This window comes from Dipodomys merriami, unplaced genomic scaffold (assembly GCF_024711535.1).
Source record: "Dipodomys merriami isolate MVZ:Mamm:240054 unplaced genomic scaffold, mDipMer1.0.p SCAF_1, whole genome shotgun sequence".
NCBI lineage: Eukaryota > Metazoa > Chordata > Mammalia > Rodentia > Heteromyidae > Dipodomys > Dipodomys merriami.
This window is the reverse complement of record NW_027202270.1, coordinates 105,376,899-105,403,089: the sequence shown is the minus strand read 5'-3', so window position 1 is coordinate 105,403,089 and position 26,191 is coordinate 105,376,899. Positions and strand designations below refer to the sequence as shown.

The 26,191-nt window shown below is 37.5% G+C and overlaps 1 protein-coding gene across 1 annotated transcript; it reads left to right on the top strand.

Annotated features, from left to right (window-relative positions):
* The first annotated feature begins 12,809 nt into the window (after positions 1 to 12,809).
* Clec14a (C-type lectin domain containing 14A) lies at positions 12,810 to 23,063 on the top strand. Its single transcript, XM_070026929.1, has one exon. The coding sequence runs from the start codon at positions 12,882 to 12,884 to the stop codon at positions 14,319 to 14,321; it is 1,440 nt and encodes a 479-aa protein (XP_069883030.1). The 5' UTR covers positions 12,810 to 12,881; the 3' UTR covers positions 14,322 to 23,063.
* The last annotated feature ends 3,128 nt before the right edge of the window (positions 23,064 to 26,191 follow it).

Sequence of the window (26,191 nt, the reverse complement as noted above, 5' to 3'; positions counted from 1 at the left end):
ACTATGTAATATAGGAGCAGGATGTTCTGGAAGTTATAAGTACTGACCCTGGAGTCTACTTCCAAGTTTTAGAAATAGAATTGTGATTTTTCTAGCCCCATAATCTTGGACAAGTTTATTTCCTATCTACTTTCTCCAGGTCCTCATCTATAAGTATTGGGAAAATGAAATAGAAATGGTCTCTAGCACATAGGGTTCCTATACAGAATAAATAAGTTAAGCCAGTCCAAATTGCTTATGACAGGGCCTGACTTGAGTAAGCTGTCAATATGTGTTAGCTGGTATTAAGCTCCTACAAATCCATTTTAAACAGATTTCCTTCTGTATACTCTGTCTGAATAACCTTCCAGCCAGAACTGCTTACTTTTTAAAGCCAGGCTGCAGTCTCACATCCTCCCTAGATAAGCAAATGCATACACACTCATTATCCAGGCCTTGAAAAGCTGAAAATAATGTCGTTGGTCATTAACTCTAATAATACTCTCTTTATGTTTGTTTGGTCCTGTTGACTTTATGAACCATTCTCACATTCCGTGCATCATTTGATTTTCATATACCTCTTCAACAAAAGCAGGCAGTGATTCTTATGTTTGAAAGATAAACGAAACAAAGCACAAGCACAAACAGAGTGGAAATGGCTAGCCTTCACCGCTTAGAAGATGACTGCAACTTTTGGGTGTTTGAGTGTTTGGATGTCTGCACATAACTGTGAGAAAAAGGTTCACTGGCAGAGCTTCAACTAAGTGTTCTTGCCTTGTCCACCCCAACTTTTTTTTTTTGTCGATTGTGAGACTTGAACTCAGGGCCTAGGAACTGTCCTTGAGCATTTTTGTTTACGTTTACTGCTGTATCTCTTTGAGCCACAGCACCACTTCTGGGTATTTATTTATTTATTTTGGTTGTTAATTGGAGATAAGAGTCTCACGGACTGTCAGAAGATGGGATTAATCAGGCATGAGCCATTGGCTCCTGATTCCCCACACTTTTGATTAATATATATATATATATATATATATTCCCAGTATATAGAATTAATATATTGTTTATTCCTCCCAAGGGTTTTGCTGCTAGGTTGCTCTAGCCACTTAAGATAATCTTTAAGTTTTGAGGAAATGGAAGTAGAAACTCTTTTCATACACAGCCAAGTTTTCCTCATTTACATGATGCTGTTCTTATCACATTGAGCAACAACAGAACTAAGAGTTGGGGTGAACCTGACTCAAAGACCATACTCTGAGTATAATTCTTGTGGATCACTTAACTATCAGGTGTATGAGGAAACTTCCCTATGCTTCAGTTTTCCCACCTGTAAATTGGCGATAATGGTATTACTTACCTCATATCTATAGTGTGTTTGTGAAGGTTGTAAGAATTAATATGTACAAAATACTCTAAAGAGCACCTGGTGAATAGGTATAAGCTGCTGTGTTATCATGTATTTGAGAAAATGGTCTGAATTCTTCCTTATTTTGGCTGGTATTGTTGAAGGTGGCTTATGTAAGACCTATTTCTGTGTGAACTAAAACCCACCAGACCATGTAATGATCAAATGTTTAAGCCAAAGCACTGAATTATCCCTCTCACCTAAGATCTTTGACTCTCTCTCTCTCTCTCTCTCTCTCTCTCTCTCTCTCTCTCTCTCTCTCTCTCTCTCTCTCTCTCTCTGAGTAGCTCTCATATATATCTCAAATGAAAATATCCATGATCACATATTACCCCAAAATATATCTTGATCAGTCTGTTTTCTGACTTTTACCCTCCGCACCATGATCATCCTCCAATTTTGCCTAAGGAATAGGTTGCCATGGCAACATTTGCCACCCACAGTCAACAGTTAAATTTCATTTCTCAGATACAACTATTAGAAAATAAATGGTCCGTGTAACATTCTTTGTTTTGTTTCCATGTTCATTTGCAAAATCTCCTACCTGTCTGAGACATCTATAAATGCTGTAATAATGCTGTCTTAAACACTAGAACAATAATTTGTTAATTCAGACAAAAACACTCTTCAGATTTCAATGTTTCCAAAATAGCTTTCTGTCAGTATAAGAAGGGAGAAAAGCATAGTCACAAGCTACTTCATCACAGATTTTGTTTAGTCAAACTGCTCCTTGTTTTGTAATAGGAATATGAAATAAATTGCAACATGATATTTGCTAAAAAGAATTTTCCTGTTTTATTTTTTCTTTACCCCAGGCAAAAATCACTTACTCAACTGTTTCAGAAACAAGAAGGGGAATTTGCCTCTCTCCAATAGCTGTTCCAACAAAATCATATTCCCCCAGATAAATAATTATATATAGTGGCCATCACCAATGTAACACATTTCCAGAGTATTTTTCAAGTGAACAGTCAGGGAAAACCTATAAATAAAACCTTTTAAATGACAGAGACTTCACCACAATAAAAATAGCAGTTGATAATAATTTAAATAGATATAATAAACCTCTGAGTTTAATGAAAGAAAAAAGTCTATGAAAGATTTTGAGAACTTTTCAGAATAAAATTTGGAAGTTTTAATCAAGCATCATTTTAAAAAAATCTATATAAGTACAACAGAAAGTTTTTTTTCAAAGACAATACATTTTTACATCTCTAAATCAATAGATTTTAATTTATTTTTTAAATTTTTTTAGAGAATCTTAGTTAATTTATTTAAAGGAATACAAATTTTATCCGGTGTACTTATAATGTACTATGTGATTTTTTTGGTTGTTTGTTTCTTTCTTCCCTCATGGTATAAGCCCTGTTTTCACTGTAGTTGATTACGGCGCCCTACATGATGTATATACATTTTTCTAATTTGGGGAGGGGAAGGGAAATAACAAAATGCTGAAATAAGGATACAGGTTGACCTATTGTAACAATGAGATATACAAGATACTATGTTGAAAATGAACTTTACAACTTGGGGGTGGAAAGGGAGGAGTTGGAGAGGTAGGGAGGGAAGGGATGGTAGAAGAAAATCAAAAGAGGGGGTAACAATGCTCGATAGGAAGTGTACTCATTACCTTACTCATATAACTGTAACCCCTCTATACAGTATCTTCACTATATATATATATATATATATATATATATATATATATATATATAATCCTGGTGCTGGTGGCTCATACCTGTAATCCTAGCTACTCAGGAGGCTGAGACCTGAGGTTTGCTGTTTGAAGCCAGCCCCAGCAGAGAAATCCATGAGACTCCTCTCTCCACTTTACCACAAAAAAGCTTGAAATGACAATGTAGCTCCAGCCACAGAGCTCTAATCTGGAGTAGAAAAAGCCACATGAGCCCACATGTCCCTGAGTCCAAGCCCCAGTACTGACACAAAAACAAAATCATACAACTATGGACACTCATTTATATCTAAACAAAGAAGGCAAGTACAATTGGCAGAAGCACAAAAAATTGAGGCATTTTTTAAAACCTTGTCTTATGAGATTATAAATATAGTATTCAAGAATACATGCACTGATTTAGCCTTGCTCTGTGTGGAGTAGCAGATGTATATGAAATTTCAAACGAGTATGCATTTTTTAATTCAGGGAAAATGACTTGAGGGATTCTCACAAAAATTCCAAATATCAGACAAATCCTTCCTGCCATTGTGACATTTTCTATTAAAAGTGAGTAAATATTACAGCCAAAAATCAATGAAGTAATTCCTTTTGGAGAAGAAATGTGGGGAGGTGGTAGCAAGGTGAAGGGTATAGATCAGAAAACCTGACATCAATAGGCTACCGGGGACCCAAGGTAAAGCAACTACCTGAGATGAAACAATTCTTTCACATGATGAGTTGAATTTGCTTGCGGAGATTAGTTGGAGGGTTCTACTGTAGATGGCAAAAAAAAAGAGAACAATTTATTAATGTGGTTCCAAATGGATTTTTAAAACAGAAGCTGAGTATATAATTTCCTAACCTGTTAATAACTATTTCTTTTTCTTTCTAATGTCCAGAGCATTTTACCCCAGTAATTATTATTCTAAGCAAATTAGGAGTCAGATAAAGGAGGCAAGATTTAGACATAATTCAAAAAAATATTGCAGATAGTAAGAAAGGAAAGTAATTTTCTGAAATGAAGTTGAACATCTGCAGATCCAAACAAGTTTCCTGATGGTAAAATCCAACGCACTCCAAATCTTTTGGATTTTTTTTTTTTTTGCTTTAGTTTTTATCTTAGTGTGTTTCAAGATGATTTGGTTGTTGCCAATTCCAGTAGCTTCTAGTATTTATTATTTATTTATTTATTTATTTTAAGACTGAAAATATTTAATACAAGATTCTAGTACAATATACCCCCTCCTATTCAGTATAAAAATTCTCCAAGACCTTTTGAAGCATAGAATTAAACCTTTAATGGATATTAATAAAAAAGAAGAAAGAAAGCAATTCTTTCTCTTGCCATGTCAAAAGAAGCTATATTTTCCAGATTTTGGGGGGAATGGGGGAAGGGGAGGTTTTATATGAGAGGTAAGTCCACTTGTATTCCTTCAACAGAATATGTATCTTTTTTAAATTTTTTATTATAAAGGTGATGTACAGAGTGGTTACAGTTACATAAGTAAGGATATGAGTACAATTCTTATTGAACATTTTTACCCTCTCTCTCATTTTTTCCCACTACCTTTCCCCTCCACTCCATTTTGTAAAGTTCATTTCCAACATAATATCATGTGGGTTTGGGTTTTGGGGTTTTTTTGTTGTTGTTTGCTTTTTGTTTGTTTGTTTGTTTCGATCGGTCGTGGGGTTTTAACTCTGGGCCTGGACACTGTCCCTCAGCCCTTCAGCTCAAGACTAGCTCTCTACCACTTGAGCCACAGCACCATTTCCAGTTTTTTATTGGAGATAAGATTCTCACAGACTTTCCTGCCCTGGCTTTGAACTGTGATTCTTAAATCTCAGCCTCCTTCGTAGCTAGGATTAAAGGCATAACTAAAAGATTTATATTTTCAGGCTGTTGTTGGTCAGCGGTTTTGAAGGAAGAATGCACCTGTGCATTGACCTTTGTGAAGATCCTGTGCTCTCACCAGGATGGTTTGTGGGGGTGAGTGTTCACCCTCACAAAGATGACTGCCGCTGTATACTGACCAAGGACTCAGAAGATGGCATGCTAGCCAACTGGTAGTTGAGCAAGTAAAGCAGAATTATAATCATTATGCAAAGGCAAACCAGAGTTCTGACCAACTTCTATCAGTAAAGCAGGACTCCCATGAGCTGAATTTAATAGGCAATGATATTAATCAAACAATGTTCTTATTGCTATTCTAGTTGCTCTGGAAGGTACAGATACAGTCCCATTACAAAATAGTAATGATTCAAGACATTTGGCTGGGAAGCCAGGACATGTATACAGGACACAAAAGCAAATAATCAAGACAGTATGTTCATAGGGCAGAGATTTCTAGTTCTGACAGAAGAAACAAGAAGCCATGTAAACTTTTTACTATAGTATGGGGAAGAAAAAGGGGATGGCCTAAGTGGATGTGGGGCCTATTAATGACTGTGAAGTTTGTGGAGAAGAGCCGGAGAGAGCTGTAGAAGCAGACACAAAGAGCCTGGTTTGGAAACTTGTACAACAATTTAGGTGGCTCAGGTGGTGAAAGAAAGAACAGAATGGATAGATTTGAGATGTCTTAGGTGGAATCACAGGGCTGAGTGGCTGAGTGTTTATGGAAGAAAAGAATTGAGATTTGAGGTTGCGTGGTTTCTTCTTGAGACTGGGGTATTCACCTGAAACAGGTAACCTGTATAATAACAATGTAATTCAATTTGAAAACAGAATGATTTTAGTATGCCCTGTGGCATTAGCAACCCCAGGCCCCCCTGAAACAGGAGCTATAGCATCCACTTGGGGCATTACAGACTGCAGGCCAAGCTACACTTCTCACCCACTCCTTCAAGTAGTAGAGTAGATCATGGTTGTACTTTTGAGACATGTGTCACTCTGAGACCTCTGTGTCAATACCATTTGATTACTTCCAGACCAATGAGTTTGAGGGGATATTTTCAATAATCTTCTTTGAGGACTTCTTTTTGCTTTTCTTCATTGTCTCATTACTCTTTGTAGCTATTTACCTACTCATTTATTTATCTTGCAAGAGATGGCAAGTTCTATTAAAATAAGATGTTTTTATTTTAGTCATCACCATATCCCCAGGATGAGGCTGAGTGCCAAGGACATAGGTTCTCAATAACATATTGAATGAGTAGATGAGTTCTTCATCCAGTCCAATAGCTTTTGATGTTTTGTACTTGGCAGACATGCAGTCTCCATGAGCAGGACCTATAAAGTCAATCCTATGTGATTGGAGAAAAAGTAAAAGAAAGAAGGAAAAAAAGATGAGAAAAATCCAGCTACACTCAATGTCTAACTAAATATAGAAGGTAGAAGAAGGAAACTATACGCATTTTCTCCCTTTATCCCTAGAGACTGCCACATTATAGACCACAGTATTATGCATTATCTTGTGGTTAATATAGAGTTATACTCAGATTCAAATTGCAAAGCACTTCGTCTTAGGTAATTGCATTTTCAGTGGATTTAGGAAGCAACAAACTGTTTTTCATAGCAACTGCACCATTCTCCTTTACTACCGACAGTATAAGTCCGTGAGCATACTTAATATGGCTGAATCGTACACTTGAGAATGGTTGAGATAGTAAATTTTATGTTATACATTTTTAACCACAATTAAAAAGTTGTGAAGTGATCATTGGGTGCTTACTAGGTGCTGTTAAGCATACTAGAAACATCCCAGAGGACAGATTCTTTAGTGATACTGACACTATTAAAGCCAAGTGGTTCAGTTAGGAGCTGGAGAAGAAAAGATGGGGGTTGGAAACTAAGCCCATTTCAACTACCTTGAGGCTTAGATACATTAAGATTATTTCTATTGTTCTCAAGTGAGAAAGATTAGGAGAGGAAAAAAACTGAAGGAGAGTGCATTTGGAGTTGGGAAACAGCATGGTTAGAGGTTACTTATTCCATGAGGCCAACAGATTAAATTCTTCTCCTTCATTTTTAGAATCTCAAAAGATAGCACTTAGCTGCAACATGAAGGGAGAGTAAGAGCAGAACCAGGGTAATTTCTCCCTCACCACAGAGTTCACATTCTCATCCTTTTGCTGAGGTGTGGCAAAGTCACATTGTATTTATCCCCAGCAGAGCAGATCCAGTACTCTAAATCCCTTTCTGAATTCTCTCAGTTGCAGAGGGGAAGAGTATTTCCAGCTCTGTATTTGCTTAAATAACTGCTGATCAGAACAATAACAAAAATTTCTGCTGGTACTGGGGCTTGAACTCAGGGCCTGGACACTGTCCCTGAGCATTATTGCTCAAGGCTGATGCTGTACCATTTGAATGATACCTCTACTTCTGGTTTATTTGCTGGTTAATTGAAGATAAGAGTATTATAGATCTTTCTGCCTACATTGATTCCAAACCTCGATTCTCAAACCTCAGCCTCCTGAATAGCTAGAATGGCAGGTGTGAGCCACTAGTACCAGATGAAAACAAAAATTCCTGATGCTAAATCTGAAGGTCAAATGAAAATTTCTGAATGGATCACATTTTAAAAGCCTTGTAACAGGGAGAATAACTTACATATCTTGAATAGATAGGCCAATAGAGAGCCTGTTGCATAGAGTATGTGAATTTGTCAGATACAAAGACTTTAAATGAGCCACTTATTAAGTGTAGTTAATAATAATTGCTGGGTTCCATTGCCTTTGCCAGGTAAATGCTAAGATAACTGCTGATTATCCCCAGTACTTACAAAGTGATAGCAGATAAGCCTAATAGAATTTGAATTTAAATGGCTGTATGTTGGTTTGGTGTTTTTTTTTAACCTTCCTTTTCCACCTCTGTGAAGTGGAAATTCTGCAGTCATCAACAGAAAAAGTATACATTCAGACTTAGGCCTACTTTGATTATCAAGCATGCTTACTGTATCAGTTCTCCAAGAACAATCACAACATGAACTGGATCAGGCATGCCGAACTGTCCAAAAACCTGAATAAAAATATTGCTCATAGACAGGTGCCAGTGGCTCACACCTGTAATCCTAGCTACTCAGGAAGCTGAAATCTGAGGATCGTGGTTCAAAAACAGACTGGGCAGGAAAGTCCGTGAGATTATATCTGATAAACTACCCAGAAAAGGCTAGATATGGAGCTGTGGCTCAAGTGGTAGAGCGCTAGCCTTGAGCACAAAGAAGCTCAGGGACAGCACCCAGGATCTGCGTTCAAGCCCCAGGACTGGCAAAAATAAACAAACAAACAAATAATAAAGCTGTCCACTTTGTTACAATAATAGTTACTCAACAACAATTGTTTCTAACATATTTATAAGATGATTTCTATGTTGCTTTGTATGTCCCTCCCCCACGGTATAACCTCTGCTTTCACTGTATTTGATGTTGGTATAATTTGTGGAGGGGAAGGGAAAAAACAAATCATTTAAATAGGGATACAGGTGGACCCATTGCAAAAATGAGATGTACAAGTCTTTATGTCAAAAAATGGGGGAGGAGGATCGGGTTGGGAGAGGTGAGGGGAGTAGTATGGAAGGGATGGGAAAGGGAAACAAAGAGGAGGCAACAATGCTTGATAAGAAATGTACTCATTATCTGGCCCAGGTAATTGTAACTCCTCTGTATAGTATTCTCACAATAATAGTAAAAAAAAAAAAGCTACAAGTTCAGATCAATTTATTGGGAGACCTAGTAGCCAATGTACCTAGAACACACTAAAAAAACTGGAAAATTCTGCAGACTGAACACAGCAACATACAGCATTTTCCTAAATCATATCATATACACTGTGTACATATGTGTGCTTGTCCACATGTGTACCATGTGTGTTGGTGAGGGCTCAATCAACTGTTAGTTCTTGCATGCTATCTCCTAGTTACATTATTGAGGACCTGTAATAAAAGTGAAGGACAGCCGGGTACCAGTGGCTTTTGCCTGTAATCCTAGCTACCAAGGAGGCTGAGATTTGAGGATCACGGTTCAAAGCCAGCCAGGGCAGGAAAGTTTGTGAGGCTCTTAATTCCAACTAACCACCAGAAAACCAGAGATGTCATTGTGGCTCAAGTGGTAGACCACAAGCCTTGAGCTGAAGAGCTGAGGGACAGCACCCAGGTTCCAGAGTTCAAGCCCACAACCAATGACAACAACAACAAAAAAGAAAGAAAGAAAGAAAGAAAGAAAGAAAGAAAGAAAGAAAGAAAGAAAGAAAGAAAGAAAGAAAGAAAGAAAGAAAGAAAGAAAGAAAGAAAGAGAGAGAGAGAGAGAAAGAGAGAAAGAGAAAGAAAGAAAGAGAAATAGAAAGAAAGAGAGAAAGAGAGAAAGAGAAAGAGAGAAAGAGAGAGAAGGGAGGGAGGAAGGAAGGAAGGAAGGAAGGAAGAAAGAAAGAAAGAAAGAAAGAAAGAAAGAAAGAAAGAAAGAAAGAAAGAAAGAAAGACAGACAGACAGACAGACAGACAACCACTGCTCTCCAGAAAATACAGTCTGCTGGAACAGTGCTTCTCAAACTGTTAATATGCATACAGATCACAAGAGGAATTTGTTAATATGCCAATTTTCACTCAATGCATCTGTGGTAGGGTGCATCTACCACATGTCCTTTTGCTGTCTATGTTGTTAGCATTTCAGTAGGAAGGTATTAAAACACAGGTGTGCTACATCACACAAACAACTAACTGTATGCTTGTGAAAGCACTATGAAGAAAAAAGTGCAGGGGCAAGAGATCAAAGAAAGCATCAGACCTAATCTCTCTCTCAGGCTAGGAGAAGGGATAGGACTTTTAAGATAAAAGCTAGAACATGGTAGAATGTAGCAGGCTAAGGGATTAAGACCATCAGTGGGTAAAGCTCTTCACATTCTTCTACAAATACTTGTTTTTGATATGCCAGGGTGTGCTTGGCTTGTGCTGAGGGGTTGCTAGAAATGTCTAAAGCCACATAATCTTGAGTTTCTGGCTGAGGAGAAGTAGATTGTAAATATATATTCTAGCTTCATCATCCCTTAATGAAACATGCTGAGTAATGTCTCTCCGAGGGTTCCCAGAAAAATCAATCCCTTTTTATCCACAACCTCCCCCCCCTCTCTGTCTCACATTGAACTAGAATTTTATTTATTGTTTGTTTATTTATTTGGTACTGGGGATTGAACTCAGGGTCTTTCACTTAAGCCATGTCCCCAGCCCTTTTGCCTTTAATCTTTTTAGATGGGATCTCTCTCTTTTGACAATGGGTTGACTTCAGATCATGATTTGTCTTATATGTGCCTCTTGCCTAGCTGAGATTACAAGCTTCAGCCACCATATAAAAGAGCCTGTAGATTTACATTTGTTATTATCAGTCTTTTAAATAGTATCCTGTAATGTTCTTAATAAATATATTATTTAAAAATCAAAGATTTTGTGTATTTACAAGGATTTTCAGATATGTGAATTACTTCTAAAATGTTAGTGTTATGTAGATCAGTGTGAAGCAATTGATTAGAAAATGCTATGTCTTATTCTGAGCAAATGTCTTCCTCCTAATTCTCACACCATTCTAGGCATGGTCAAGACTATGATATATGTTATTATGGTCTATATATCTCTCTCTTCTGATGTCCCATTTTTCTACATAGAATAGAAAGTGAGGTCACTAATACTTATTCTAGAAACCCAAACTCATCCTAAGTGACTCAAAATAGCTAAGCCTGGCACCAGTGGCTTATGCCTGTAATCCTAGCTGCTCAGGTCCAGTCCAGGCAAGACAAATCCATGACACTCATCTCCAATTAACCAACAAAATGGCAGAATTGGAGTTATGGCTCAAGTTGTAGAGATCTAGCTTTGAGGGGAAAACAACAACAAAATAAACAAAAAACAAACAAAAACCCCTTAGCGACATCATCCAGTCCCTAAGCTCAAGCCTCATGACTGGCAGCATAATATTTGGAATTTCCATTTACTATTTATTTTTAAAAGGTTTTATTGAACTATACTACACTCACCAAATTATAGCCATAAGATTGAAAAGCCATATAAATCTAGCCCAAATGCTAAAATATGTTCAAAATTCATTCAATTGAATTTCTGGATTTTCATATCTTTTTCTTATAAAGCATCAGATTACTTGATTTAAATGCAGAGTCCTGTTTAAATATCTAAGACACTTGCAAGAAGGGAATAATGAATGTCTTCTACATTGGGAAACAGGAAGAGAAGGAAAGAGATGCTGTGGTAAAACCACACATCAGCAAGAGCAAGTATTATGAATGATTCATGATGTTAACTATGATTTGCTAAGATGCATGGAATTTTCAGGAGGAAAAGTGAGAGTGATGATAGCAGTAAATAAATAAATACAATGGGAATATTATCCTAGCACCTTCTTTCTCTCCCCTCATTCATGTGAACAGTCAATGAAGTAGGTCAACATGAGTCTGAAAGAATGCTGATGTGCACTAGTCATTAATGGCAACTTTCATTCTGATTATAGATATTTTAAAACATCATGAAGTTTAAGAGAAGTTAGTTGAAACAGCTTTTGAACTTTCTGAATACAGTATTTTTTTTGTTACTCCCAGCTAAGATAGCAGATGATTTATTTTCTAAAGTGCTATAGAATTGTCTAAGTTGCTTTAAAAAGAGTCTTTATACCTGGCACCAGTGGCCTATGACTGTGATCCGAGGTACTCAGGAGGTTGAGACCTGAGGATCATGATTCAAAGTTAGACCACCAGGAAAGTTGTGAAATTCTTTTCTCCAATTAATCACAAAAAAGAAAGGTGTTTAGTTCTAATGTAAAGATGTTTAGCTCTAATGTTCCAAGTGAACGTTATAAGCATTGGCACTTAATTGCAGAGAAACATTATAATAGTTTAAGGTTAAAATCACAGATCACACTGACAGCAATTGTTCTCCAACATTCATTACTAAGAGCATGAACTCTATAAGCTTGGAGAAGTTATGAAGCAATGTAGTGGTAAGACAACCTAAAAATCTAACTGATTTATGAACTTTTTTCCCACTTGGATGTGGAAATACATCTTCTTCTCAAAACATGGAACATGGAACATCTCAAAGAGAAACAAATGAGGCCAATGCTCACAGAAAAGGCAGGGTGTTGCATTTAAAACTGCCAAGGGAATTCTCAAGCACAATTAGCATGTCTTTATTTCCTTGGATAAAGTAGGGAAGCAGAGTCCAACAAAGAGATGAGAAGTTAAATAATGCTGTCTCTGTTGTAGCCTGGAGAAGCAGAGTTGTCACTTGATTCCTCTACCCCTCTTACACACACAGGCACAGGAAATCTCCAGAAGACTGGAACTGTCTACAAATGACTCTGACGCCAATTGCTCTGTCCACGACAGAAACACAATGGGTGGGTGTAGCCTGATGGCCACAGGCAAGTTCCTTTCTCCAGGTCTTCCTGCCAACTTTCATGCATGGGTTTCTGGGATCCAAGGTCCTTAAATGCCCTAAGCTGCAACAACAACAAAAAAAACCCATTCCCTTCGTCTTGGTGGCAACTTTTTGTTTTCTCCTGATCCTGATAGATTGTGTTCCCAGTGCCCAGGCGCCGGCTGCATTCTTGACCCCTGAAGAAATCAGACTGCTCGGGGCTTGGCAGAGCTCTGGCCACATTTCCTGTCGGTGGCCTAAGGGAAGCTGTTGGCCGCCTTGACGGGGCTCGGGTGGGGACTTGTGGCGGTTGGGGGGTGGAGGGGTGACAGAGGGCGGAGAAGAAGGAAGGGGAGGAGAAACGGGATGGGGGGGAGCTGGTTCTGGAGGGCAGTGACCACAATCCAGAGACAGCTCTGCGCTCCGGGGAGGGACCAACATAAGCTGGGAGCCGCCGTGGGCACAGGGCCTCAAAGATGAGGCCCGCACTTGCCTTGTGCCTCCTCTGCCAGGTATTCTGGCCCAGACCGGGCGGTGGCGAACATCCCACGGCCGACCGGGCAGGCTGCTCGGCGTCGGGGGCTTGCTACAGCTTGCACCACGCAACCATCAAGCGGCTGGCAGCCCAGGAGGCCTGCAACCTGCGCGGCGGGACGCTCAGCACGGTGCACGGGGGCGCGGAGTTGCGGGCGGTGCTGGCGCTCCTGCGGGCGGGTCCCGGTCCCGGAGGCGGCTCCAAAGACCTTCTGTTTTGGGTGGCTCTGGAGCGCGGGCGATCCCACTGCACCCTGGAGAACGAGCCATTGCGAGGCTTTTCCTGGCTGTCCCCCGACGCCGGCGAGTCTGACAGCTCCACGCTGCCGTGGGTGGAAGAGCCACAGCGCTCCTGTACCGTGCGGAGTTGTGCGGGACTCCAGGCCACCCGCGGGATCGAGCCTGCAGGTTGGAAAGAGATGCGATGCCATATGCGCGCCAATGGCTACCTGTGCAAGTACCAGTATGAGAACTTGTGTCCCGCGCCCCGCCCTGGGGCCGCCTCAAATTTGAATTTCCGCGCTCCGTTCAGGCTCAGCAGCTCCGCGATGGACTTCAGTCCTCCCGGGACCGAGGTGAGTGCCACGTGCGGCGGGGAGCCGCCCATCACGGCCACCTGCGTGACGGAAGAGGCTGGCGCGCGCTGGGACGGGCTGTCCCCAGAAGCAGTGCTCTGCCCCTGTCCCGGGCCGTATCTCCGCGGGGGCCAATGCGCACGGCTCTCCGACTGCCTGGACCACTCCGGAGGCTTTGTCTGCGAATGTATTGAGGGCTTCGAACTGGGGAAGGATGGACGTTCTTGTGTGACCAAAGGGGAAGGGCAGCCAGCCCCTGGGGGTTCCCACGTACCCAGCAGGAGCGTGCCAGTCACTGAGGCCAGTCTGGGGCCAGAGAGAACATGGTCACCCCGAGCCCGCGAGGAGTCCAGTGTTACTGGACGAGGCATTTCTGCGACATCTGTTCCTGACATTCTTCCGTGGGGACCACACAGCACCATAACTATCCTACAACTGTCCCCGCAAACCACCCCACCGGGAAGTGTGGACCCTGGGCTTCATTCTACCGTTTCCATTCCAAAGGCCTTTGACTACTCCTCCACTGTGGTCTTCATACTCGTAAGCATAGCTGTGGTGGTATTGGTGATCTTGACCATGACAGTGCTAGGTCTTTTCAAACTCTGCTTTCACAAGAGTCCTTCCTCGCAGCCAAGGAAGGGAACTTTGGGTTCACCTGGCGAGGAGAGTGATTCAGAGGCCACTGCCTTACGCTCCAATTCTGCACATTGCCTGGACAATGGCGTGAAGGCCAGGGATTGCAGTGTGTGGGCTCAAGCAGAAGATGCCTCCCCGTCCAGGCACTCTCTTGGTTCCGGGAACACTTAGGGACACCGAGGACGTGGACTGTTCTTGCAGACCTTTCAGAGTTTACTTGTGGAATTACAATTCCTACAGTCATTCCCATTCTGATCATTTTGCTCCAGTCCACCTAGGAGCCATGCTATTGCATTTGAATAGCTTGCTCAGTCCTAGGAACTGGAAGAGGTTAAGTGGCTGAGGGTGGGTCTGGAGGGCAGGGTCATTCGTCATTAGGGAGGAGATATTTGGTGATGTTTCTGAGGAATTTGGAGAAGCAGCAAATAGAAAACAATATAATGTTTGGAAAGTTAATTTTTTCCCCCAAAATAGAAAAGTGTTCAGACTGGGAATATATTTGCTTGAAAACTTCCAGACCAAAAAAATAAAAAATAAAAATAAATAAACAAAGGATATTTGGCAACCCAGATTCAAATATATTTGGCTTTGGTAAGAAATAATTATTTAAGAAAAGAGCATGATGGACATCACTACTAGAGGACATGGTACTTTTAAATTGAAAGGAAAATCCTTAAGCCCTTGTAAGAAGGAAAAGATCTTTCAGAACTAGTAACTTTTCCCTTTGTTCTTTGTCCTTTGCTTTCAAAGTCACTGCTACTTGTGTGCTTTGCTATAAATCCAACATGTAGTGTTGCCAGACACTGGCTTTGGAAGCAAATTACAGTTGACCACCAATTCAACTGTTTATTGTGTGTCCTTGCCCAAGGAAACAAATGATTTGTGTTTCTCTCTTTCCAATGTGCTCTACAGTGTAATGACCTCTCCAACCAAATCACCTCCTCTTCAACATCAGGATGCTGATCCTCACTTTTAATTATGCTGATGTTAATTCTCAATTAAAACGTTAATGCTAATTATTGATTTGAAATCTTCTGGGTGCATTTGAGTGTAAGTAAGCTGGGTTTTCTCCAAAGTTTCTAAATTCTTACGCATTTTTAATCTAGAAGCAAAAGTGGAGTGCCAAACTCTTCCCCTTCTCTTCTTAATAAATGTGATAATGCATGTTCATCTTGGAATGATTACAAAATATAGTCACTTTTTTGCATAGAAGTGAGAGAATAAGAAAGAAATGATAAAAGCCTATCATGTTATTGTGACTTGGGGTGTTAGAAAGTAATGAAAATGAAGCTTTCTGCTGAAAAATAACTAAAGACATAATTAAAATCACTAGTGGAATCCAGGTCCCTAGGAAACTGCTCATTTTTATTCATATGCTGACTTCAAAAATGTTGTAGAGGTTGACACCTCTGTTGTGGAGAGGTTGACACCTCTGTTGTGTAGAGAAACAAGTCTCCTTGTGGGAGAAACAGGAAAAAGTCTTCTATTTTCCTAGAATTATTTTTACTTTCTTGAGTATACTATGCTCATACTTAAATATTTAGGTTTAAAATGAGTGAATGTCCAGTGATAAAATAATCTACTAGAAAATTAAAACAGTTCAATCCATAAATCTATGTTCTAAATTTATGTAGCTGATATAGTAATATCAAAGGAATGAAATAATGGATTATTTGCCTCATATAATAAATATATTTATAAATAATAACATTTAAATATAGTCACAGATGATTAGAATTAACAATATATGATAGAAATTTAAGTACCATAGTTTCACAAGTGAAAACTGACCAATATTATAAATGCCTTACTCACATCCTCCAGCTCATCAGAATTCACCTGCCTGGCTGTCATGGCTTTCCTCTTCACTATATGATCTGTCAGTAGAGAAGGTTAACTACTTGAGTGGAGTAGACATAATGCTGTCTTTACTAACTTCAAAATAGTCTCATCTATAACTGAACTGAATATCTATACATGTAAATGTATGTATATGTGGATATTCATACCCACACATACCCTTTTTTTTAAAAGGATGCTCTTGAATGACTGTTTCAATAAAATAGAATATGTGTAATTAACTCATTATGCAACAGATGACATTATGGATCTTTGGCTCTAAATGCCCTTGTGAAGAAGAAATAGGTGTCAACTCAATTGTCCCCTTATTTCCTCTTATAAGTGAATCAGGAAAGAATTATATCAGGGACTATTGTCTCCTCTTATTTCCTCTTATAAGTAGATCAGGAAAAAATTATAGGAAGATGTTTGTTTTTATCTTTGATTCCCTGGCAGATAGTAACTTCAGAGAGTCACCGCATTGCACAGAATATCCTTTGCTTTGTGTCTATTTGATTTCTTCCCTAAAATATTGATTGCACAGGAGAGTCAAAACTGTTGGACATGAGCTCTTAAGAGTCTTTCAGAAGTTAGGGTCAATGTCCTTCCTCCCTAATATTTACTTAAAAGCTTCTGGAGCCATGTTCATCTTCTAGTTTCCTGTTCACTTATTCCTTATAATGAAGACTGAGAATCAACTCTGCAGTCCTTCATTCCATCCTAAACACTGTCATTACCTCAGAAAAACCATCTTGCCTGACTCCTTAATGTACGCGCTTTTTGGTTCTCTGACTTCCTTGTTTCCGGTGACTTCCATTTCATTTCAGCTGTGCACTCCATGGCCATATTCTTTGAACACTCCAAGTCTGTTCTGCCTCTTGCAATGACCGCAAGGTCAGTGCTTTTCACAGCTACTTTGAAAGGTGACTTTTTCTAAGGGTTCCTTAGTGCTAGAGAGGTGAGATGGAAATAAGACAAATTAAGATGTGACGAAACTCACTTTTCTTATCCAGACTGACCTATTTTTCTCGAGCAGACACTTCTTGAACTATTCATAGCCTTTCATTAATTCCAAGAGTCCTGAAAATTTTGAGTTTGACATTTTTCCCCCATCAGGTTCCTCATTAAGTAGAGCGGATTTTCAGAAAATTCATTCTACCATGAGAAAATGCCATCAGTGTGTTTTTTTTACATATCTTATCTCTTTAGACTTCTTCATTCTGGAAAAATTCCCCAGTCTCTCCTTGACTTCTAAGACATTAATAGTTGGAGAGATAATATGCTTGTTATTTTTGTGTAATGCTCTTAAATTAACGTTTGTTTCCTCATTCCAGCTACATGTACTTGTCTGGAATATTGAGAAAGGGTGCTTTGTTACCTTATCTCCCTAGAAGTTGGCAGATGATTTAAAGGTTTTCTTGTGTTTTTTTTTTTCCTTTGAGGATTTTTCTACTAGACATTCTTCTTTTGTGATTAATAAGCACTTAGTAGGCAGATAATTTGAGACTATGTGAATATCCTGTTTCTTTTCATATTTTCACTTACTTATATCAGTGTATATTCATATCTTTTCATTTTATTCAGTAGGAAGCTAGTGTTATTGTTTATTTTGATATTCAATCATCTCAAGTTTGTGTAGTATGACCACCTTTCAGCTTGTCTCTTGTGGTCTAACAGGTCCTCAACATTCCTTGGAAAGTTTAGTGCAGGTTTGTAATCTTCTCTGTTTATGTTTAAGAAACATTTTAGAGGAAAATGATAATCAGAAAACATGATTTGTGTATGGGTTCTTGTCCCTAGATTTCTCCTTAATAGAGTTAGGGTGTGTAGGTGTCTGTGTGTGTGTGTATGTGTGTGTGTGTGTGTGTGTGTGTGTGTGCGCGCGCGCGCGCACGTGCTTATGTGTGTAAATATACATACAAATTGGCTTAAAATGCATAAATATATTTGAAGCTATAATTTCCAATCTAATTTTTTATCTATACTGTATTTACATTTAAAACTATGATGTACATTAGTATTATCTCATTTGAATTCAGTGTTTTGGGTTTTGGGGTTTGTTTGGTTTGTTTGGTTTTGTTTGTTTGCTAATCCCGGGGCTTGAAGTGAGGGCCTGGTCTAATTCTAATTCAATACACAGGGTTCAGTCTCCTTATTATGATTAGTATCGTAATCTCTGGTCCCATACAGCATCTGGGGTCACTAGCACTGGTTATATAAAACCTCTCCTCATTGAACTTGGCCTCTACAAAGCCAAGTACTCAGATTCCAAATCTCTGTGCATGAACAGAATGGCTCAGCCTTCTACTGCTATGGACTCTGACCTTGCTTGGCCCTACCTACTCATTGCTCTTTTGTTTTTGTCTGAAATGTTTAGAAAAGGAAAGGAAGAGGAAGAAACATAGAATTCCTATGGCAATGTAGCCTTGCTCCATCTATCATATTCATATACTTTCCTTTTTCAAAGCTATTTAGACCAAACTTTTCCTTTCTCTTTATTTGGTAACCCCCAATTCGTCCTTCAGGCAAAAATAGGACATCATTTTACTGGAAAGAAGTTTCCAAAATTCCACCTGCAGGATAGGATCTAGTGTTATACAACTGCATTATATTACCTCCCATGTAAGTTTGGTTGTTGCTCAATAGATATTCTAACCACCCTGTTTATACCACCTTGTTTATATGAAATACCCTATACTTCAGAACTCTTGTGGTTATTTAGAAAGGTTGAATGCATGTAAATATGCCACCTTCAAATGTAAAATTAAAAAAAAGAATAGTAAAATAAAAAATAGATAAATTAAAATTAAAATTTAAAATTAAAAATACAACAGCCTATATACTATAGGCCAACAATTCGGAGTTTATCATATTAAAAAAGTTCCTAAAAATAAGTTGCTTTCAGTATCTACCTTCTATCAAAAAATCTTATTAATATTAAATTAAAACTATGTTCTTGGACAATATTTTCCACAATATAGCTAGTTAGATGAAATATCTCCACTTAAATGTTAATTCTCTTAGTAATTTAGAGATATATTTAGCAATAATTCACATCAGAGGACATTATGTGAAGTCATACTATTGAGTGTTAAATACTTCACAGGAACATTACTTGTCTCTCTCCTTAGTCAAACTGAACATTGACTAATTCATAGCTAGATGCTAATTAGCCCAAGAAAATAATCATTAGGACGTTTTTCTTAGATCATGGTATCTTTTTTACAAAATATGAAGTATGTAAAAATATATGGTATATATAATCATTTTTATTTGTATGTGTAATATATTGATATTTTATTAGCATTAGAAAATATAGGCTAAAGAAAAAATAATTCTATTAAAATATCTTGTTTCACCAGAGATGTAGCTCAGTGGTAAATATTTTTATTTCCTTATAATGAATCAACTTTTGTTCCCACCTAATATTGATTAATTCAATGGGAATAAATATCCTATGTGATAATATCTGCTTTACTGAGGCTGAGTTGAAATTAATCAATTACATATTAAAAAGTACTATTTACTAGGTGCTGGTGGCTTACTCTTGTCATCCTACTAAAAAAAACTGTGATCTGAGGATTACAGTTCAAAGCCAGCCAAGGCAGAAAAGCCCGAGACTCTTATCTACAATGAACCATCAAAAAGTCAGAAGTGGAGGTGTGGCTTAAGTGGTAGAGTGTTATACTTAATAAAAAAAAAATGAAGAATGAGAGATCTGGAATTCAAGTTCCAATATTAGAACTTGACTACTGGACATATTTGACACATTTAAAACTTGTATCACTCTTAACACAGTGAGGAGAATCAACAGCCATAACATGCTTGGATTTTCCTCATTCCCTGTTGTAAGCCATGTCCCATGCTTTATGACCACATAAACTGAACTACTACTGGTCTGCTTTATCATGAGTAGCTTGCATTTTCTGGAATTTTGTATAAAGTGAATCATATAGCATGTGTTTATTTTCTATCTGCCTGTTTTCATTCATTCAAATTATTCTGAGATTTATTTATACTTTGTGAGTTTTCCTTGTTATTACTGTCATTGAGCAGAATAATTTGTACATATAAATGTCTGGGGATGTTTGGGTTTCATTCAGCATAGGGATATTCCCAATGAAAGAACTGCAAACATTTCATACAAGTATTTATGTGGATATGTGCTTTGAGTTCTTTCAGGTAAATGTCTAGAAATGGAATGCTTACTCATAACATTTTAAGAAGGTATCAAACTGATATTCAAAATGGATGAGCTACTTTACATTCCCACCAGCATTGTAAGCAGTACCAATCAGTTGCTCTAAATCCTTGCCAACAATCTGTATGGTTGGATTTTTTTTTACTTTTATGTACTCTAATAAGTGTGTGTTGGTACTCTATTGTCGCTATAACTTGCATTTATCTGATGAATAATGGTGTTGAACATATTTTCATATGCTGATTTGATGTCCTTAGAACTTTGCTGATGAACTGCCTCTTTGAATGTTTTGAATGTTTTTAGGTTGATAGTTGCTTTGCTTATTAAGTTTGAATTCTTTGTATACTTTTGGATAGATGTCTTTTAAGAAATATTGGCATTACAATTTCCCAAGTCTGTCACTTGTCTTATTATTTTCTTCATGGTTTGAAAACTGTAAATTCTTTAGTTTGTTCAAGTCCAGTTTATAATTTAGCTACCATATGTTTATGTCATTTATAAGAAGACTAATCCAACTTTTAAGTCACAAATTTCTCTTCAAATGATATTTATATTTTAACTGCACATTTTATATATAGATAGATAAGTAGATCAATTTTAGTGTATTAAATTATCAGTTATAAATTTTAATATATACAAATATTCTTATTTTGTGTTATCAACTATATACTTCAACTTTATGAAAGTTAGTTCTAAAAATAAATATAAAAAATATATAAATAAATATAAATATAAATTTTCTTCTGGGATGTTTTACATAGATCATTTGACTTTGATTCTTTTTCTTTCCCCTTTATTTTTGCGTTTGTTTGTTTGTTTGTTTTTTTTGGCTTGAGACTGTTAGATGATGTTGAAAAGGAAGGTAAAAGTCAGTATCTCTCTTGTTTCCCATCTTCAGAGGAAATGAATACATTGAAGTTTCGCATATGATGTTAACTATAGGATTTTGTGTGGTTGCCCTTTGGCTAATTGAAGAAAATCTCTAATAATTTGTTGAAAAAACAATTGCTTGAGTATATTTATAAGAATGATATAGGAATTTTAAAAAATAGTTTCATAATGTGAGATGGTTAATTGTATGACTTTTCTTTTTTTAGCTTATTTGATTTTTCCATTTTTAAGCTAGCCTTGCATCTCTAGAATCCACACATGTCTGTCTCTAGAATAGATAAGGTAAGGATGTACATCATTTTTATATATTGTCAGGTTTGATTTACTTACCTGCTAAGAATACTTGCAGCTGGGTGCTAGAGGCTTATACCTGTAATCTTAGCTAAGGAGGAGGCTGAGGTCTGAGGATGTCAGCTCAAAGCTAACCAGAGCAGAAAAGTCTGTAAGACTTATTTCCAATTAACCAGCAAAGAGCCAGAAGTCAAGGTGCAGCTCAAGTGGTAGAATATAGCCTTCAGTGCGATAAAGAAAAGCCAAGCCAGAGTGTGAGGTTCTAGTTGAAGCCCCAATACCAGTACACACAAAATAAGTTCTTATCTATACTTTATGGAGGCTATTAGTCAATAGAGCCTATAATCTTCTTTCTCTCTCTTTCCTTCCTTTCTTCTTTTCTTTCTTCTCTTCCCTTTCCTTCTGTCCCTTCCTCCCTCCCTTTCTCCCTCCCTCCTTCCTTCCTTCTTTCCTCTCTTCCTTCTTTCTTTCCTCCCTTCCTCCCTCCTTCCTTCATTTTTCTTGTGATACGAGAGTTTCAGCTGATGGGCTGGGAAGGTGGCTCAGTGGTAGAGCGCTTGCCCTGCATGCATGAGGCCCTGGGTTCGATTCCTCAGCACCACATAAGCAAAAAGAAAAAAGCCGGAAGTGGCGCTGTGGCTCAAGTGGTAGAGCGCTAGCCTTGAGCTGAAGAGCTGTGGGACAGTGCCTAGGCCCAAAGTTCAGGCCCACAACCGGACCCCCCCCCCAAAAAAAAAAAAAGAGTTTCAGCTGATAACTTTACACTTGTTACACATGTCTCCAATGCACAATATTCTTTACTCCCTTTATATTACCCATAGAGTCTTCAGTGAACTCACTTTTCTCATTCTTGGTAGTGTGTGTGTGTGTGTGTGTGTGTGTGTGTGTGTGTGTGTGTGTGTGTGTGTCTACTTGTTCTTTCTGATCAGTTTGATTAGGGCTTTATGACGTTTCTTCATTTTCAAGAGGCAGCTTTGAGTTCATTGGTTTCTGCTACTTACTTTCAGTTTTCTAGTTTTGGGTGGTTGAAACTGAGGTCAATGATTTGTGACCCATTTTTCCGCAATATAAACATTTGTGTTATAAATTTCCATGCAAATACTATTTTAATTGTGTCTACTTATTTTGTATTTTTTCATTTTTATTTAGCTTATGGTATTTTCTCTATAGTTCTGGATTTATCTTCTGGTTCATATTCTCATTTATCTTTGCAGATCATTTAAAAGTGTATTAATTAATTTCCAGATACTTAAAATTTTCAGGATATTAACAATGTTATTCAGTCTAGCTAGTTTAATGACTAAATTAATTCCACTTTTGTTAGAGAACATATACTATATGACTTGAATCCTTGTACATTTATTGAAACTTGTTTTATGCCCCAGACCATATTCCATCTTACATATTATCTGTGCTTACCTATTGTGACTAGGTGATGCTTTAATAAAGTTAAGTAGGTTGAGTTGGCTAATAGTCCTGTTTAACCTTTGAATATTCTTACTGATTTTCCGGTCTATTGTTGAGAGATATGTGACTATAAGTTTGAACTACTGCATTTTTATTTGTTTTGTTAGCTTTCATCCACATATTTGAAGCTTCATTATTGTGTATATATAACCAAAATATTATTTTCTCAAGATGAGATTCTTTTGTCCTTTTAAAATAAAACATTCATTCTTGTTACTCTAAAATGTATTTTGTCTTTATTTTTGTGTGTTAACACGGTGTATCTTTTACAGAAATAGCTTCTGCTGGTTCCTATAGACACATTGCTTATAACTCTGTCAACTTTTCTTCCCTGACTCACTTTTTTCTTGTATTAAAATACAATACTACCAGCCATATGGACCTAAAAATGTCTAGCCTTTTCTTAGTATTCTGTGGACAGGCTTCTGTAGATATTTTTTAATGTTTCCAGAGCTATTGGCAAAGATTTGGCTTCCAAAGGTACTCTTCTGAAAGTTAAAAATATATTTATATTGTTTATTTTTCTTTTCCCAAGGTCTAGAATCATGCTTGGCCTGAAATAGTGTCTCATTAACTGTATGCTGATTGAATTTTGACATATGGGAAATACTTAATAATTTAACAGTAAGCATATTGACAATATATTTTAGGTTTCCTTGGTTGGTTTGTTGATATATTTACAGAAGCTCTATTATCTTCTAGTCTCTTTTTATTTAGTAGACAAACAAAGATTTCTAAATTATATTAGGCCTATCATAGGAGGGATTCATTGTTTCTTTGGTGATACTGGGCACTACAGAAGCACTTGCAGCAGGAATCACTTGGATGCCAAGCTAAACTTACCTCTCCACTACTACCCTTCTACCCTTTTCAACATTTTATTGTAAATTATTTTTTAACTATGAAAAATATGGGAGAATCATCACCTGTTTTTATCAGTTGATATAGTCATTGTGATATTTCTTTCCTAAATTTTCCAGAACCTGTTTCCTGGTAATAATGTTTTTATCCTACATAGGCACAATACTTTTACCACAAATATAAAAAATAATGGAGCCATACTATTATCTAAGGTGTTGTTCCAATTAAACTTCTCTAATAAGAATGGTTCCCCCCAAAAGTATTTTATAGCTGTTTTATCCTATCAGTATGTAATCAATTTACAAACATTGCTATGTGGTTATCAAATATCTTTAAGACCTTTCAATTCAGAATAATCACATAGCTTCTTATGTCTACTTGCTTTTTTTTTTTTTTTTTTTTGCCAGTCCTGGGGCTTGAACTCAGGGCCTGGGCACTGTCCCCGAGTTTCTTTTTCTCAAGGCTAGCACTCTACCACTTGAGCCACAGCTCCACTTCTGGCTTTTTCTGTGTGTGTGGTACTGAGGAATCGAACCCAGGGCTTCATGAATGCTAGGCAAGCATTCTACCACTGAGCCACCTTCCCAGCCCTGTCTACTTGCTTTATAAGACATTTTTGAGGAGTCAAAGAAAATTATACTATATTCTGTATATGCTTGATTACTACTTTATGTTTGATTTATATGTAATATTTGGAACAAGAGTACTTCACATATTCTTAATCCACTGTAATGGGAATTCTATATGCTGTCACCTCACAACTGGTAATAGTGAGCTAGAGTATATTTTAACCTGGTACCACCATGTGAAGGAACATTTTCATTCTGTATTGTCAATAAATTGGGAGAATGATACATCAAAACTTGAAGATATGCTGAATCCTAACATACGCATGCCCCAAAAGCTGGGTGCTTGTTGAGATCTTTGCCTGTATCATCTACTAAAATTAGCAGATTAGTGATCATTTTTCTAATTCTCTTATTCACTCTACAATTTCATAAAGGTGATTTAATAAAGTTAGATTTTAAATTCTTTGCTTCAAACTTCATAATCCAGGACTATAATGTGGATAACTAGCTACTAAAAAAAATAAGCTACTAGAGGTTACAATTTTACTCTTTCCAGAAACTGAAAAACTTTTAAAGGCCTAGGAGGAACTTTTTCCTGTGTCTGTGTATAGGTTAATAAACCTAACCCAAACCTACGATAATGGTCTTTGGTATTGGGTTTTAGATGAATTTTAACAATTTCCAGGTGATTCTGACTATGAATGGTGTACATTATGTAGTTGCTTGCACTTCTCAACAAAGAAATTAATGTTCTTTTCTGTCTGTTCTCCATACCTGGCAATGTCTGCACACTGCATTTGCTCCTTCAATGTATGGTCAGTAGCCCAGTTTCATTCCAGCAAGTCTCCAGTGAGTCTTGAACTGACCTTGCTTCATCCATGTTCTTTAACAATGTGGCTTCATCTTATTCTTCCTTTTTTTAAAAACATGTTTGCTTAATGCAGTTAAGAATAGGATGCTGAAGAACAACTATGTTGGTGTTTAATAATTCTTGATCCTAGAAAGCTTTGCAAAGTGGTGGTCAAGGAGAAAATAATGTCATGTGCCTCACGGAGAAGCATATTATGCTCAGGTCTTTGTGATGGGACAAATTCTGAGAAACTAGAAATTTTCTTTATACAACCAATTTCCCTGGGGACATTTTCCTCCTTCACAGAGTCAGTAATATTTATATCCCCAATAAGCCTCTGAGTTTAAGAGTGAGGATTCACTCGTTGTTGGCCTTGAATTCTAGCATCAGCTTTTGGTTTCATAGGAAACAAAATCTATTTTTTCCCCATGAAATAAAGCACAAATTTAAAAAGTCATTTTGCATTTTAAATTCACTTTAAAAAGTGAGTTATTCCTTAACAATGCCTGGATAACAGAAGAGATCAGAGAAGAAATAAAGCATTTCCTACAACTCAATGAAAATGAAAACACCTCACAAAGAAACTTGTGGGACACAGCAAAAGCAGTCCTGAGGGGCAAATTTATTGCCCTCAGTGCCCACATCAAGAGAATGGAGACAGACCAAGTAAATAATCTCATGTTGCAATTAAAACAGCTAGAAAAACAAGAAAAAATGGGACCTAAAGCTACTAGACGAAGCCAGATAACCAAATTAAAAGCAGAGATTAACCAATTAGAAAATCAGAAAACCATAACCAAAATAAACCAAACAAAAAGCTGGTTCTTTGAAAAAATAAACAAAATTGATGGCCCATTGGCTAGATTAATTAAAAAAAGAAGAGAGGAAACCCATATTAATAGGATTAGGGATGCCACGGGAAACATCACAACATGTACCCAAGATATCCAAACAATTCTAACAGACTACTTTCAAAAGCTATACTCTCTAAAGGAAGAAAATTGGGCAGAAATGGATGCATTTTTAGAGAAATACAAGTTGCCCAAACTGAGCAAAGAAGAAGTTAACCAAT